The 18,089-nt window shown below is 46.7% G+C and overlaps 1 protein-coding gene across 4 annotated transcripts in view; it reads right to left on the reverse strand.

Moving 5' to 3' along the window:
- PSTPIP1 (proline-serine-threonine phosphatase interacting protein 1) overlaps nt 1–18,089 on the reverse strand; it is a 104,106-nt gene that overhangs the window by 70,449 nt on the left and 15,568 nt on the right. For 3 of the 4 annotated variants that reach the window (XM_006126244.5, XM_075897379.2, XM_075897377.2), the window contains exon 2: nt 1,932–2,032. In XM_006126244.5, the coding sequence (XP_006126306.2) occupies nt 1,932–2,032 (101 nt within the window). Of the gene's footprint in view, nt 1–1,909; nt 2,033–18,089 lie in introns of all 4 variants that reach the window. The other variant, XM_075897378.2, reaches the window with a different exon arrangement.

Consider the following 18,089-nt stretch of genomic DNA (forward strand, 5'->3'; position numbering starts at 1 on the left):
ACAAAAAATGCATTTCAAAATAGAATTTTGCTATTTTGAAATAGCGCATCCATACTGAGTGGACTATGAATCACATTTAAGGCTGGCGGGAACCAGTTCCGGCAGGGCACCAGGTCAGAACGTACTGTGTGGGGCTGCTGCCTCAGGCTATCTAAGGTCTGTGCTTAAAGGGAACCTCCCGGACAGCCAGTTCTCAGGTTTCCCTGCTTGCTTGTCTACCTCGATGAGGGACAGGAAAGCATTTTGTCTCTGTGCTCTGGTTGCCCAGACCAGGGAGACCCGAGCAAAGCCGCACAGGCGGAGGGACCCCGCCGCCCGTGTGGCTCTGCTCCTTTGCCCCCGAGCAAAGCCGCACAGGTGGCGGGATGCCGCCTGTGCGGCTTTGCTCCTGTCTCCCTGGTCTGCTGGGGGGGTCCAGCAAAGCCACTGGACCCCCCCAGCAGACCAGGGGGACAGGAGCAAAGCCGCCCAGGCGGCGGGGATCCCGCTGCCTGGGCGGCTTTGCTCCCGGGCAAACGAGCAAAGCCGCCCAGGCGGCGGCTTTGCTCGGGTGTCCCTGGTCTGCTGGGGGGGGGGGGTCCAGCGGCTTTGCTGGACCCCCCCAGCAGACCAGGGAGACCGGAAGAAGCTTTTCTCGCCCCGGAGGACACGGGCGGCGAGTCGCTGCCCGTGAGCTCAGGGGCGAGAAAAGCCCCGTTCGTAAGTGCGGATCCGATGGAAGTCGGATCCGCGTAAGTCGGGGACTGCCTGTAACTTTTCTGTGTAGACATACCCTAAGTGTGTACCCAGAGATGTTCTCTGTGTTTTAATTTGTTTTACTTGGTTGTTCCATAACACCTAGCAACTAAGTATGCTTAATCAAGCATAGCTTTTTGTTTTGTTAATAAAATCACCTTTTTTGAGGTGATGATTTGATTCTTGTGTCCTGGAAAGAAACAGGAAGTCTGTCTGTCTCTGTGTGTGCCTGCCTAAGACTGAGAAGTCAGATACCAGAGACTGCAGTTTGTTTTCTCTCTGTTTTTTTAAGCTCTCATGTGGTAAAGGAGATTGGAGATATCCCTCTGGAAGAAGTCCAAGTACTTTCTTCCTGGATTCAAGAAAAAAAGGGTTTTCTTTTGTTTCATTTGGTAGTGGCAGAAAAGTCAGCGAATCTGTCACTCTGGGTAGTTTTTGTCAGCAGAGCCTATAGAGGCAAGATATTTAAGGTCTGTTGCGGGCCTCCATCTTCTGCACTCATAGTGCCAGAATGGGGAACAGCCCTGACGGAAGAGAACCAGTGATGATTCACTTCTGGATGTTAATAAAGAGGAACGATGCGTTAGTCAATAAATTGGGCATGTGCCGTTAAGTATCTACAAACCACAACTCATTAGAGATGGGTCTCAATAGAATTCAGGCTCTGAAGTCCTTCCAAATCTCTCTCTATTGCACTCCCACCAAAAAGAAAAATCTTTCGAAAAATATTGGATCTTAACTTTGAAACTCAAGTCTATCTGTATATATAGCACAAGGGCAAAAATCCTGCATTGGTACAGAGGGCTAGATGACTTAGTCTTTCCTCTTGGTCATGTCTACAATTCCTCCTCCAAACAGTGTTTAACTGCATGACAAGGTATAACTCTGCCATTGTTTATTTTCATTCATTTAATTTTCAGAAATATGTCTTAAATTAGCTCTCTGGATTGCGGGGGAAGGGGTATGGATTATCATTCAAATGATTCATGCACCAGTGCTTTGTTGCTAAGAACTCATTGATGCGCAGATCGTTTCTGTACAGACCTCTGTATTTAAAAATCTGTATGACTATATTCTTCCAATCAAATTCTGAAGTGACCTGCAGAATCATCCTGCAGCTCCTACAAGAGTGCTCAGGAGTCCATGAGATGAGTTCATAAATAGCCTTTCATACCTCTTTTGCCACCTCTTCTTACCTCTGTTTGAGTAAGTCCTCCACATCTTTTGCCATCTTTCTTCCATCCAACATTCGCTGGACAAGCATCTCATAGCCAGAGTGGGCAGTGAACTCCTTGCACTGAAATCACAAAGGCGAACAGTTAGGTAAGATATTAGCAAACACCATTTCCAAGTATACTAGAAACTACTAAGTAGAGCTAAACAGAAGTTTGGAAAAAATAAGAACCAACTTTAACCTCTGCCCAGAAAATAAGCAATCAACAGAACTTAAAGTAACTTTCAAAAAATATTTTCCCTGTTGTCTCTACCTATAACAGTTCTCACCAAATACAGGCGTGCTAACTTACTGCCAATGAGACTGTTCTTATGTTGCTGTTAATCTTGTGCTGAGCAGCAGCAGATATCCCTAGGCCAAGGTCTTCCAGGACATTTTCACAGAGATGGAGAAATTAGTGACATGGAACAAACATGGTCAAATGGCAAGCAGACATTTACTTTTTTCAAGACTCTCCACCCGATACTAAGGTCTGGTTCCTAAGGAGCAACTCTACTTTAAGAATTGCTGCTAATTAGAGATCCAGTCAGAGAGCAAACTCTCCTGCTGCTCTCAAAGTTCAAATATAGCACCACACAACACGTCTTTCTTATAGACATAGTCTTGTACACTAAGAAATAACTTGCAAGACTAAGAGTAACTGTCACTTGGTAGCACCTGCCCTAACATTACTTTATATCCCCATCCCATCCAGACACAACAAGTACTGAAAATACCCTAAGGGAGGTCGTGCATCAGAGATCTCAGCCAATTTAGATGAATGAAAAAGTGTGACAAGAGCAGACTCAGATGTATCTGAAATGTTGGCATTTGTCACATAGGGTATGTCTACACTACAATGTTAGTTCGAACTAACAGACGTTAGTTCGAACTAACATTCATAGCCGCTACACTAGTGCTCCGCTAGTTCGAATTTGAATCGAACTAGCGGAGCGCTTAGTTCGAACTAGGAAAACCTCATTTTACGAGGATTAAGCCTAGTTCGAATTTACTAGTTCGAATTAAGGGCTGTGTAGCCCCTTAATTCGAACTAGTGGGAGGCTAGCCCTCCCCAGGTTTCCCTGGTGGCCACTCTGGCCAACTCCAGGGAAACTCTATGCCCCCCTCCCGGCCCCGGACCCCTTAAAGGGGCACGGGCTGGCTACGGTGCCCGTGCCAGGTGCAAGCCTGCCAGCACCCAGCCAGCAGACCGTGCACCTGGCACAGCACAGAGCCACCCACCCGATGTCCCCCAGCCCACCCCCTCTTCCCGGGACCAGGCTGGCGGCTCCCGGAAGCTTGCCCTGGACCGCAAGAGGCGGGCACCTTCCTGGGCTAGTGCAGACATCGTGGACCTCATCCACGATCTCCGCACTAGGCACAGGAAAGTGGCCGGCTAGGGCAGGAGAGCTGCCAGCCTGGCCACCCAGGAGCAGGTGTGCATGAAAATCAAGGGGGTCCACTGAGACCCCCGACCCTGAGCCCTGAGCTTACAATGGCCGTCCTGGGTCAGACCAAAGGTCCATCTAGCCCAGTAGCCTGTCTGCCGACAGCGGCCAACCCTAGGGACCCTGGAGGGGATGGACCGAAGACAGTGACCAAGCCATTTGTCTCGTGCCATCCCTCTCCAGCCTTCCACAAACTTTGGGCAGGGACACCACTCCTACCCCCTGGCTAAGACTACTCCATGGACCCAACCTCCATGACCTGATCTCACTTCCCTTTAAACTCTGTTCTAGTTGTAGCCTTCACAGCCTCCTGCAGCAAGGAGTTCCACAGGTTAACTCTTTGCTTTGGGAAGAAGAACAACTTTCTCTTACTAGTTTCAAGCCTGCTACCCATTCCTTTCCTTTGCTGTCCTCTAGTCCTTCTATTAAGGGAATTGATGAAGAACTTTTCTTTATGCACCCTCTCCACACCACTCATGATTTTATAGACCTCTATCATATCCCTGCTCAATCTCCTCTTTTCTAACATGAAAAGTCCCAGTCTCTTTAGCCTCTCTGCATATGGGACCTGTTCCAAACCCCTAATCATTTTAGTTGCCCTCCCCTCTCCCAGCCTTTCTCTTCCCCTCTCCCACCTCCTTTTCCCAGTCTCCCCCAGTTTTGTTCAATAAAGACAGAGTCAATGTTGGAAGAAACGTTATCTTTATTTTGTACATCAATAAGAAGGGGGGCTAGGGAGGGGTAAGTGGAAGGAGGTGAGGGAGGAATGGGGTACGAGCCCCCGATGGGGAGGACTGGGCTGGCTCTGTGGGCTTCTGGGGGTGGAAGCTCTCCTGCAGCCCCCCGATTGCCCCCTCTCCCCAGATGGCAGCCTGCAGCAAGTGCAGCCGGGCTGATGGCCGAGTGCTGTGATGTGCGCAGTGTGGGCACTCAGGGCACTCCAAGCCAGGACTGCTTTGCAAGCGGGGCACCCCTTAGAACTGTCTGTCCGGGGTGGGGGTCGGGACCCTTTAAGCGCAGCCCTCGGCTAGCCTGAGACAGCAGCTCCACGCTCTAAGTCCTCCTCTGATGCCCTGCCGGCACTGCTTCCGACCATCCTTAAGCCCTGTTCAGGGTCCACTCAATGTGGACTTGCTAGTTCGAATTAGCAAAACGCTAATTCAAACTAGTTTTTAGTTCTAGACGCGTTAGTTCGAATTAGCTTAGTTCGAATTAACTAATTTGAACTAAGTTAGTTCGAATTAGCGCTGTAGTGTAGACGTACCCATAGGGAGAAATGGTCAGTAGTGCCTGTATTCAATCCTATCTCTAACACACACGCCCTCTGTAACCATTAGCTGGGTCACTTAATATCTTTGCCTCTGTTTCACCACATGGAAGATAATTCTCAGGTTTCTGTCAGGCCTTTTGTGTGAAGTTTCTCTAGGTGTCAGGTATGAGTGGAAGTTACAAAATACCATAGAGCAGTGGCTCTCAAACTTTTTGGCCCATGGCCCACCCTGCTCAACATAAATCTTTCTGCAATCCAACAGCCAACCTCCTGTGATAACAAAATGCCTTCTCTTAGCTTATATTAGCCTACTGGAGCACAAGAACATGCAAGTAAGGGGTATATATAACTGGGAAGAAAGGAAAGGAAATATTATTAAACAGAATCAAAATCATTAAACAGATTAAGTGCTTTAACTTTATCATGTTAGTTTACCAAACTTAATTACAAATAAAGTAAAATATTAATTTATGTCCAACACAAAAGGGCTCAACATTGTCTTTATTTATGGCAGGAATGGGGAATCTTTTTTTGGGTCAGGCCCACAGAAAAATCAGTTGGAGGCAACACAAAATGAGAAGCCACCTCTCCCCCAACTCTTCTCCCCCACACCTTCACTGGTGTGGCTCCGAACTGAGACACCGAACTCCAGCCCCATGAGGGGAGAAGAGGCAGGGAGAACCAAGGTTCAGGGATTCCCATAGGCCAGATAAACTCTTCTTGGGTCCCAGGGTTAGTAGATTTTGTGGACACCTAAGGTTCTGGGGTAGGACCAAAAATAAGGGGTTCAGTGTGCAGGAAGAGTTTGTCAAGGAGTGGGATAGTGAGGGGGGTGTAGGAGCTGGGTAGGAGGTGGGATGCAGATGAGGGAGAAAGATCTGAGTGGAAGATAGGTTCTGGAGTGGGCTGGGGGTTGGGGTCTAGCCAGGATGGAGGGTGCAGGAGTGGGCCGGGGGGTGGAGGGGTCTGGGATGGAGGGTGCAGGAGCAGGGTGGGAGTGCAGGGTCTGGGCATGTGGAGGATGGGAGGCATTTACCTAGCTTTGCACACACACCATATCCCCCACCATTCCCAGGCACCCCTCCCGCTGCGCCCATTGGCTGTGATTCTGGCCAATTGAAACAGCAGGGAAAGCCTCCAGGCAGTGCTTCCCTGCCCTGCAGTTCCCCCATCTGGGACCCTTGTTTCCCCTGCAAGCTGGACCTGGCCCGCGAGACTCAGGGCTCCCCTACGCACAGTGGGAAGCCAGCACTGGTGCTCCGACCTTGCAGGCAGGGGCAGAACTGGACCACTAGGGGGCTGAGCCTCGAGCCACGACCCACCTAGAAGGCAGACCACACTTTCAGAGCCACTGCTATAGAGATATTAACCATTAATATCTGAATTAACTATTAATATCTGAATCTTCCAAGATTTTCAAAGGCTCATCCTTCAGCTTCTATAAGGCATAAACATTAAGAAGCTACCTAAATAAAATTTTCAGGAAAATATGATTATTTTAGTCCTTATCACAGTCTGTGATGATAGATCTGAAAGTACATAAGAATGCCAGACTAGGTCAGTCCATCTAGCCCTGTATTCTGTATTCTAATAGTCCTGGGTGCCAGATGCTTTTAGAGGGAATTAATGGAAATGGGCATTTATATATCTACACCGCACATCAATTTTGAAATAAGCTATTCTGGAATAGTTATTCCAAAATAGCTTATTTTGAAATAGTACATCTACACTGCAGAAAAGCCTCAAAATTAGTCTAAGTCAGGCTTCCCTAATGTCATGCTACCTTGATTTAGAGCCCCAGGAGGCACTGGGGAGGAATAACTTAGACTGGAAAGGGGCTATTTTGAAATAGCAACAGCGGAGCATCTACACACACCGTATTCTGAAATAGCTATTCGGAATAGGCGTTATTTTTCGTAGAATGAGGTTTACAGATTTTGGAATAAGCCACTGCTGTTTCAAAATTATTTCAAAATAACAGAATGGCTGTGTAGACGCTCACATAGTTATTTCGGAATAATGGCTGTTACTCCGAAATAATATTGCTGTGTAGACATTCCCCTAATGTGGACATGCATCTTCAATGTAGAGCCCCAGGAGGCACTGGGGAGTAATTACTTTGAATGGCTCTTGAGAGGAGCTATTTCGAAATAGCAGCAGTGGAGTGCCCACATTACCACTATTTCGAAATAGCTATTTTGAAATAGGAGTTATTCCTTGCAAAACGAGGGTTTGTTATTCTGAAATAAGAAGCCTGTTATTTCAAAATAACACACTTGCTGTATGGATGCTCACCTTGTTATTTCGAAATAATGTGAGTTATTTTGAAATAACACTTTAGTGCCTTATAGAAGAGGAGCTATTGGGCACATCAGTTCTCTGAGAAGAAGAAGCAAAGCCATCTCACCCCTAGACTATCCACTACAGCCAGGGCTTCCCCGTAAAACAGCAATATGCTGTGATGCACTCTTCCTATGGCCACCTGATAAAGCAGTTGTAAAAGCAGGAAGAACTTGTTTCACAGCTATGGGGTTGCACTAGTGGTTTTTGGTTCATCTGAGTTTTGGCACGGAAGGTTTCATAATATACAATTAAAGCTTACAGAGGAGAACCCTCATACCAACGTATCACCTGCTCTGTTTGTGTACTGTATTTGGAATTACTCAAACTGTGAAACATCTTCCCATTATAAATCCATCTTGCGCCAAAGTATAGGCAGCATTATAGGCTCTAAAAATTGCTGCGAAGTTACAGTGAAATTATGTGTGCACAGGGAACCTACCAAGTATTAAGCTAGTTGGGAGTGTTGAGAGTCACTTTTAATTGCAGGCTTTGCAGTACCAGGGCCATTTTTACGTGTATTTGGCCAATTCTTACTAACTGGAAGCCAAGATTCCTGGGTTTTATTTCCTGATTCTATCCCTGGACCCCGTTTTCATTTTTGAGCACTTGATTTTTTGATCTCTTCTGTGGCTGAAGTATAAAAATACAGCGATATGCGTCACATGAGTGATACAAGGATAAACTAGTAGCCATTGTTTTATGTAGCACAGAAAAGCTGGTGTACAAGCACCCACAGGAAATTACAGACCCATCCCCAAGTTGCTTACTGTGCAATATGAAATTTGCAAAAGCATTCCATATTCTTATAGTTCATCATCTAGTCACAAACCTCAAGGGATTTATCATTTTATAAATGGAGTGACATGCTGCCTTCCCACCACAATCACCAATATCTATATCCCTTTGGCAACTAGTAGCCAGATTCTTACATTTTATGTTAAAGCAAATATATGAAGGCTTTAGCGCGTGACTTTAAGAGACGGGAACTGAGCAATGTTCAGGAATGAATGGCAGACTGCTTGCGGCTGCTTGCATCCTTGTGCAGCTGCTGTTACGCTTCCGAACTAAGGATCCTGGGTTCCAGTGGTTCTGAACAGAGTGGGGCTCCTTGGATTCGGAAGCTTTTGTTTCCTCCGAAGCTAACTTTAACCTCTGTGGTTAATCTTTTGCTATCACTTGCATATTTACAAGCTTCTGATGCCACAGTTTCCTGACAGTGGCAGCTCCTTCCTCTCTAATGGAAACTTACAGTGAGCTCTGGTATGAGGAGATGGGGGGGAAGGGAGAATGACCCACACTAGTCCTAGACAAATGCCTCTACCAGCAAATTGCACAGTCTATAAAATGTGAGGCAATGCAAGCGCTCACATAGAAGGTGCTGGGGAGTGGATGGTGAATCCATCCATGCCACAAGTGCAACAACAGGAAATTGGTATAGTCAGAAATGCTCATTTGATCCTTGCTAGCAAGCTACACCTGCCCACGTGCTCTCATTATTTCTGTTCTATGGTAGAAATAACTTTTACACCTCACATCTATTGAGCAGTTAAAACCCTGAGCTATTGTCCCAGTGATTAAAATAAAGAACAAAAAACAAACCTACACTTGCCATCAGAGGACTGAAGTAGGGAAGATACTTAGTAACCCCACTGACAGCTGGTTGCCACTTCCTTTCCTCAGATGTCTTGAGAATTGAAGTCCTGATAGAAGGTTTGTTGCTGCTGTTGTGCTGGGATCTCACTTATCCTTCCCCTGGTCTATGCCTGGAGAAATTGCTTCGGTCACATGCTCCACACAAGTCATATCCCACAGCTGATTGCATTTTTCCAGGGAAATTCCGTGATACTCTGGAGGAGCATGTCTAGGAGGGTTTCATTGTCTCCATTTAGTTTTGCTGTGATCTGCTCATTCTAGTGTAGTCTTACAGCCAGCCTATACTGCACAGGTTCTCTAGATTCAACTACATCAACCCAGCTGTATGTGACATAACCCAGTACATAGCAACAGAGGGTTGCAATATGACAGAAACTATAAGAAATTTAAGTGTGGGGTGTAATGCAAGGGACTAGGGAAGGGTGTTGTGGTGGGTGGATTGTGGAGGGGTTTGGGGCAGTGTTCCCTCTAACTTTTTCCATCCATGTGTGGAATAAATGTTGTTATATGCACCAAGGCATGTGCTGATGTGTACCACCAGTAGAAACACAAGCTGCTGGCTGCTGTAAGCTATGGGGGCTCAGCTAATCAGCTGCGAAGCATTTGAATTTGTTCTGGGCAGCTGCCCGAGCACTCAACTTAGAGGGAACACTGGCAGGTGAGGGTGGGTGGGGAGGGAGGTACAGGAGTCAGGACACAGGTTTGAAGATATGGCGGCTCAGGGCAGGGACTGTGTGTGTGGGGGGGGATGCTGCAATCAGAGTTGAGGGGTACAAGGAGGAGAGTTAGGATGTAAGGGGTGCTCAGGGCAGGGTGCTGAGAGGTGAGGTTCAGGACAGGGGGATGGGGGTATGAGATACGTGTGTAGGGGCAAGTGGGGGGCAAGGGTGCCATTTAGGGAAGGCAGGGGGCTGAAGCCTCCCTGAGATTCTTACCAGGATGCTACTTGTTCTTCCCCTTTCTGCCAGAGGCTCTGTACACTGCCCTGCACTTTCCTGCAGGCACCGCCTCCCACAGCTTTGATTGGCTGCAGTTCCCAGACAATGGGAGCTGTGGGGATGGAGCTTCTACTGGTGCTTGTGGTAACGAAGCTCCAGCGCAGTAGGGGGGAGGGACAACAGCATGCGAAAATGCCTCCTCAGCACCACACGCAGGGTTAGATAATGTGCAGAGGCTTTAGTGTCTGCAGCCCAGGGCTGCAGGCTAAGGGGGTCCCAGGCTAAGAGGGCCCCACAAAAAGATCTTCACTTTTGACAGCCCAGAGATCTTTTGGCAGCCCCTTCCCTTAGCCTGGGGTCTTGGGCTGCAGCCCCTAAAACCCCTTTCTTAATCCGGAGCGGGCAGTAAGTTATAGACTGCTGTAATAAGCCATAAATCCAGTGTCTCGGTCCAGTCTGTGATTTTTAGTGCTTAGCACCGTTGTGCCTTTATGGTCCCTGGCTCATCTTTTGAGAGTGTTGAGCAGGTTTCCTTTGAGGATGAAGACTGAGAGGTCAGGCAAAGAGCTTTTGTGTTGTCGAGCGTTTCCCACTGGCTGATGTGGTGTTTTTTTTATCATTTATCATTTTCCTGTGTGAGTTCATTTGAGAGGTAGTGATTCTCTCGCTTCATGGTATAGACCACATCTTGAGTGACACCAAGATCCACTCCCATTCATGCTAGCAGAAACTTCCTTCCCCCTTGTTCAGGATTCAATTACATCTGCAGCATGGGGCCAAGTCAGCAATTGCTCATACACATTGAGAAAGACTCGATGTTTTTTCCCCCTTCCCTTCAGCTGAAAGAGCAGAGAGAGCGGAGCCAGAGCAACGTGGCTGGACAGTTCGCTGTGGACCAGCATCAAGTGCTCCACAGAGCACAGCTAGAGATTGTTGTTAAATACTCAATCCTACTGGCATGAGAAGTAAAGGTGGGGGGGAGGGGAATGCTACAGCAGCCCCCGGTCTGAAGTCTCCACCACTGGCCTCTAACCAGAGTCCCAGCTGCCAGCCTATGCCCAGGAGCTCCACTGCCTGCCAGGATCCCAACCTCTGCTGCTGGCTACTGGGTCCTAGCTCCACTGCTGCCCAGGGTCCTGACTCCCAGCCCCAGGGGCTCTGGATCCCAGACACTGGCCCCACACCTGGGGCTCTCCAGCTGTGGCCCAGCCTGGGGCAGTGATGGGCAGAGACAGCAGTAAGGGCAGGCACATCCCCACCTGTTCCAGCACCACTGCTCAGTCCTCTAGCCAATCCAGCTGAATCAGACCAATGATACATCTAGTCCAGTGTAAGGACATTAAATACCAAATAATGTACTAGTGGAGTATCAATCGGCGCTTCCGTGTTTCTCCTTTGCAATGTACAAGAGGCCCCGCTGGAACTCCGCGTGCAGCCCGGGGCCAGTGGGACGTCCCGCCGACTCCAGGCTGCATGCAGGTGCCAGCTTTGAAATGCACAAGAGTGCCGCTTTGAAGCCTGGGATCAGCTGAGGATTTATGCCAAGTTCCGCGCAGCATTTCCCCAGAACCTGGGGTCAGCTGGGGAGTTTCCAGCTGACCCCAAGCTCCATGCAGTTGCTGTGGATCAACTGTACAGTAATGCCCTTTGAAACGTTGCCTCAGGCTCCATGCGGCACTGCCGCTTTGAAGTGCCCCTTCTTCCCCCACTTTGCTGCCTCTATCTGATAGAGGCAGCGGGAGAGGAGAGAGGGGGTTCTAGTTGACTAGTCCAGTGTCCCATCTCTGCCAGTAGCCAGTGCCAAACACTTCCGAGGGAATGAAGAGAAGAGAGTGATTTTGAGTGACCCATCCCATGTTGTCTGTCCCAGCTTCTAGCACATGGGGGTTTAAGGGCACCTGAAGCATGGGGTCGCATCCCTCAGCAGCTTGGCTAATAGTCATTGACAGATCTAGCCTCCTTGAACTCATCTAACTCTCTTTGAAGTCAGTTATACCTTTGGGTTTCATAGCATCCAATGGTAATGAGTTCCACTCAAAAAACGAGACTACTCATATGCCTAAATGTAAGCACATGCTTCAGTGCTTTAAGGGTTGCAGCGCTGAACCCAAAGAGTATTTTCTGAAGTTTCTTGCCTGCTCTGGGAATGACTACAATATCGTCAGTTTGGACTTCCCAAGAAAGTAATGTTAAGAACGGCCATACTGGGTCACACCAAAGGTCCAAATACCACAGTATCCAACAGTGGCCAATACCAAATGCCCCAGAGGGAGTGAGCACAACAGGAAATCATCACATAATCCCTCTCCTGTAACCCATTTCCAGACAAACAGAGGCTAGGGACACCACTCCTACCCATCCTGGCTAATAGCTATTGATGGACCTGACCTCCATAAATCTATACAGCTCCTTTTTGGAACCCTGTTAAAGCCCTTCACAACATCCTCTGGCAAGGAGTTCCACAGGCTGACTGAGCACTGAGTGAAGAAAATCTTCCTTTTGTTTCTTTTAAACTTGCTGCCTATTCATTTCATTTGGTGACCCCTAGTTCTTATATTTGGGAACAAGTAAATAACTTTTCCTTATTCACTTTTTCTACACCACTCATGATTTTATAGACCTCTATCCTATCCCCCCTTAGTCTTCTCTTTTTGAAGCTGAAAACTCCAAGTTTTATTAATCTCTCTTCATATGGGACCCATTCCAAACCCCTAATAATTTTTTATGCCCTTTTCTGAACCTTTTCCAATGCCAAGATACCTTTTTTGAGGTGAGGTGACCAAATTTTACGCAGTATTCATGTTTTACAGAGAGGCAGTAAGATATTCTCTGTCTTATTCTCCATCCCTTTTTTAATGGTTCCTAACATTCTGGGTGCTTTTTTGACTGTTGCTGCACACTCAGTGGATATTGTCAGAGAATTATCCACAGTGACTCCAAAATCTCTCTCTTAAGTAATTGTAGCTAAATCAGTCTCCATTATGTATAGTTGGGTTATTTTTTCAAATGTGCATTACTTTACATTTATCAACATTAAATTTCATTTGCCATTTTATTGCCCAATCACTTAGTTTGGTGAGATCTTTCTGAAGCTCTTCACTGTCTGCTTTAGACTTCACTATCTTGATCAGCTACGTTTCATCTGCAAATTTTGTCACCTTAGGCTACAGCTACACTACACATTTTTGCAGCAGAAAATATGCTAATGAAGCACTCATTAGCATAAGTCTCAACATAATTAGCAGTGTGGACTTTTTTCGTGCAAAAATATCATTTTGTGCAAGATCCTTATGCCTCTCCCCATATCCTCAGCTGTGAAGACAGAAGCAAAGAATTAATTTTAGCTTCTCCACAATTACTTTAATGTTCAGAATAGTAGTTCACTGTCCCCAATCATTTTAAATTACAAAGTGGAATCAGCCTGTGTACTGGTAAAAAATACTCTCTAAAGTATCCTTTTGGTAAAGAATGAGCTTGCTGGTCAGATAAGAAAAACGTTAATTTCTTTCACTTGACAAAAAAAATCAAATTTCATCCAATAGGTTGGTCAAATGAACCATACATGAACTAGTGTATCCTACTGGTCACTGTGGCTATGTCTACACTACATTGATGTATCAGAAAAAGATATGCAAATTGCACCCCACAATTTGTGTACCCTTTTCCGATAGTTTTTTCGGAAGAGGATTTTCCAAAAAAAATTTCGTAATTTACACTGAGCCAAATTTCAGAAAAGCCTCTTCTTTTGGAAGAGCCCTTCTTCTTCGTGGGAGGAGGAAGACAGGGCTTCCGAAAGAGCGCGTCTGCTCTTCTGCCAAAAAAAGCGGAAGAGCAGATGCGTTCCCTGGACGCAGCAGAGTTTTTCCGGATTACCTTTGGTATCCCAGAAAAATGTCGTAGTGTAGACATAGTCTATGTGTTATGATCCCCCTTGGAGCTGTTACAATCCCAGCTACAAAGCTGGGTTGTGGTTCAATCTGTAGGCACTCTGGCAGCATCTAGTTCAGCTCTCAGTGTAAGGAGAAGTCATCCAAGATTCAAACTTCTGTGGGCTTTAGATGCTCCAGAGGAGCCTCCTTTGTGCAGTGGAAGTGTCTAGTTCCCTGGTCAATTTGTGTTACGTGATCCACAGAGCATGTGAATCTGCTCAGCTACGGAGGCTAATTCTTTAGCTTCGAGCAGTCCAGGTTTGTAGCACCAGTGTGGTTTCACAACAGCTGTACACTGAAACTCATACACTAATGTGGGGTTTGAAAAATGTCGTGTGTGGCTTTTTGGCGAATGTATTTTCTTCCCCACAGCTTTGGCCTATGCTACTTTTGGAACTAAGTAGAAAGCTTTTAACTGACCAATGCCTAAATTCATGGTTCTACAGTTTGCTTGCAATAGCTAGCAACTTCTCCCTAGTATTTCAGGTGGGACTTTCAAAGCAACCTAGATTAAAGCTCCCAGATCCCAGCCTAAAACAATAAGACCATGTCTTCACTAAACGAAGATCAACACTGCCACAATCAATCTTCCGGAGTTCAATTTAGTGAGCCTAGTTAAGTCTTGCTAAATGAAACTCAGAGGGCACACCTGTTGGCATCTGCTACGCTAGCTTCTGCAAGGAGTAAGGGAAGCCAACAAGAGCATTTGCTCCTGTCAGCCTCCTGCTATAGGAATGGTGGGGAAATTCAAAATATCGACTCCAGCTACATAATTAACGTAGTTAGAATTGCGTATCTTGATTCGACCTTCCCTTTTAGTGTAGATCTGGTCTAAGAAATGGGTCTGTTCCGAATAATTTGTATCTGAACTTCCCAATAGGCTGAGAGGTTGGGTCTATGGTTTGGGTTTAAGGGAAAGAATGGCAGAAAACTCCCACAAAATAAGAAAGCGATCTTGTAGGTCAGGCATGACTTGCCCTTGGTGAATCCATGTTAAGTGTTCCTTATAACCGTCCCCTAAAAAGTCTACAGAAGTTTGTATACAACTCTTTGAACAAATACAGAAATAAAATCTCAAACACTGAAAAACAGGTCCATTCCGAATACCTCAGAACAACAACAACTTCGGAATTTTTCATAAAAATAGATCTTCATTTTTTCAAAAAGCTACGATTCTAAATGCACAAAGCATACTAACTACTCAGACCTTCAGGCTACGTCTACACTGGCCCCATAAAACGGAATAGTCATGCAAAGCAGGTAAGTCAGAATAGGGAAATCCGCGGGGGATTTAAATATCCCCCGCAGATTTAAATAAACATGTCCGCCGCTTTTTTTCCGGCTTGGGGAAAAGCCGGAAAAAAGCGTCTAGACTGGTGCGATCCTCCGGAATAAAGCCCTTTTCCGGAGGATCTCTTATTCCTACTTTCAATATTCAAGTATGGACAGAGATTACAAAACTCAGGCCAAAAATCCTTCCCATAGCTATGTATCTGTTCTTCCCTGTTTTATATCTTGTCTGTCTTTAGAAAAAAGTCAGCCTGAGCAGACACTCTCTGTCTCTCCATGTAATTTAGACCACGGCTCCACTTGCCAGCTGGAGATCGATCTTCCGGTGTTCAATTTAGTTGAGCTAGTTAATTTAGTGGGTCTAGTGGGTTTTAACTAGACCCACTAAATTGAACATTGAGGGTGGTTCTGTTCAGCGCTGGTGCTCCTCACAGTCGCAAGGAGTAAGCTGCCCCAGAGATGGACACAAGCTGCCCCAGAGATGGACCTGGCTTTCCCCATTAGGAAAACAGCATAAGGGACCTGCTAGGGGGTTTCTGGAGTGGCTTACAGGATAGGTCATTTGCCTAGGGGTGCTAGGTTCCTGCCCTTCCCTCCTCACCCCACCCTGGGAGCAGCTCAACAGCCAACACAGGTTAAGAGACCCCCTGTGAACGTAGGGAGGTAGAGTGGGCAAGGGCAGTGTTTCTCAACATTTTTTATAAAGTACCCCTTTAAAAAAACATTTATAAGTACCTCAGTACATACAGTTTTCAGACACACAATATTTTTTTCTATCATTGCAACACATTTGTTTAAATAATTTAATTGTAGTGGGGCAGGTGATGAAATTTTTGGGTGTAAAAAGTACAAAAATAATAAAACGCTGTAAAACTTAGAACAAAAATTCTGTTTTTTCCAAATTTCAGTTGTGTTGACATACTCCCTAGACTTCTCTTGAGTATCCCTAAGAGTACTCGTACCACTGGTTGAGAAACACTGGACTAGGGGATAGCACATTCACATAGGGAGCTTGGACAGCCAACACAGGCTGCCCCAGGGATGGACTCAGCTCCCACACTAGGAAGGCAGTATAAGGGACCCTCTGAAGGGTTTGGGTTGGACTCTGGAATTGATTAGGGGAGTAGGGAATTTGCTTAGGGGGCAGAGAGCGGTGGGTTCAAGTCCTACCACCCACCGAGAGCCACCAGACAGTAAACACAGGATAAGGGAGCTGCTGAAGGCAGAGTGGTAGGGTTGGGTTCTGGAGTGGTTTAGGAGATAAAGCATTTGCCTGGGGGAGCACAGGGTGGGGGGCTTGAGCCCTGTCCTCCCTCAGCTCATGGTGGGAGTGACAGGACAACCAACACAGGCTGCCCCAGGAAGGGGCCTAGATCATGCATTAGAAAGGCAGGACAAAGAGCCCTGTGAAGGTGGGGTGGGTTCTGGAGTGGCCCAGGAGATAGGGCATTTGCCTGGGGAAACACAGCCATTCTCTAGGCCTTTTCTCCTTCTGAGCCTCAGTTTTCTTCATGAGAGGTATGCGCACGGTAGAGCTCCAGAATATGAAAGGACATGTGTTTTAGGAAATTTTCTTCATTCCCTCTTGTGTGTGGGAATGAATTCGAGGATTTCCTTTGGCTCTGGAGCTAAGATGACCAAGGTGGCTAGATAGTCCTCTAACACTAGAAAATCCTCATTTAACTGAAGAATGAATCTTCCAAATGATTTTCAACACATCCTGTTACTCAATGTGATGCAACAACTCAATCAATGAGGATAGTGTGTCATAAAGCCTGAAAGATTGTGCAAGCTGACAACAAAAAGAAACTTTGCACAACTTAAGGAGTGTTTTATGGGAACATGGAACATTTCACTGGTGTAAGAACCCGCCGACTCTCCATACGCAAATTGTCTTACATTGATTTCTCTTGCACCTTATCCCAGAGTAAACTGCTTTGGAGCAGACAGCTCCATTTTCATAGGAAATTTCATATGGACACATCTTCCTTTCGATACAAACTAGCATATAAATGCTTTCATGTCAACATGATTGCGTACAGACTCGTGATTACGCTGTATTCAACAGCAAACGCTATTGATTAGATCAACCCTTACCAGCAGGCCTACTGGCATTGTGAATAGGCTCAACAGCAACTCCATCTAATTACAGGTTGGACCTTCCTGGTCTGGCACCTCAGATGAGGGATTTTGGTGGAACAGGGGAGGTTACTTTGGACCCTTGTCTCCAGCCTCCACCCACTCTACTGCCCTACCGGGCTTCCCGGCTCCCCTGCCAGCTCAGCTGGGCCGTGCTCAGGTCTTCTTGGCTCCCAGTCCCCTGGCAGCCCAGCTGGCCATGCGCCAGGCTCCCCTTCCACACAATGTGCCAGACTCCTCCCTCCCCCCCCCACTAGAGTGTGCTGGGTCCCCCCCTTTTCACAACAGCAGGCAGGGACTCTCTTGATCCTGCCAGACCACACATGTTGCCGGACCAGAGGCTCCCAGTTCATAGAGGTGCATTCTGTGAATGCCTGTTCATCTAGAAAAGAACACCAGACTACGTTTGGAATCTTTTTCTTTCATCGTATAAAATAAATTGATGCTGTAACTGCTCAGACCTGTCCATTATGTTTTATGTCATGCTGTAAAAAGAACTGCAAGGGTGTCTGACTGATCTTCCTCCTACGACAGCCACATTTCATATTTGTCAACTTCCTGTGGCTACCCCTCTGAGTACACTCTACTCACTGAGTAACCCTTTGCCATGACCAAGGCTCATTTGATTATTACCTCTCTGGTCTAATGTTAGTTGTTGGGTTTAGCATGTGGGTGCTGGGTGGGGTTGTGATAGACAGTCAGGCTAGAGAATGTGGTGGTTCTCCTCTATGACTCTCCTATTGTTCCCTGGAGCACTCAGAATTGTGATAATAGGATGGAATTATGTAACCAAGGACTTGATGTTTGTTGCACTGAAGTCTCTTAGGGTATGTCTACACTACCACCCTAGTTCGAACTAGGGTGGTTAATGTAGGCAACCGGAGTTGCAAATGAAGCCAGTGATTTGAATTTCCCGGGCTTCATTTGCATATTGCCGGGCGCCGCCATTTTTAAATGTCCGCTAGTTCGGACTCCGTGCCCGCGGATACACGCGGCACGAACTAGGTAGTTTGGATTAGGCTTCCTATTCCGAACTACTGGTACACCTCGTTCCACGAGGAGTAACGGTAGTTCGGAATAGGAAGCCTACTCCGAACTACCTAGTTCGTGCCGTGTGTAGCCGCGGGCACG

The sequence above is a fragment of the Pelodiscus sinensis genome, chromosome 14 (genome assembly GCF_052426305.1).
Source record: "Pelodiscus sinensis isolate ZL-2025 chromosome 14, ASM5242630v1, whole genome shotgun sequence".
Taxonomy (NCBI): domain Eukaryota; kingdom Metazoa; phylum Chordata; order Testudines; family Trionychidae; genus Pelodiscus; species Pelodiscus sinensis.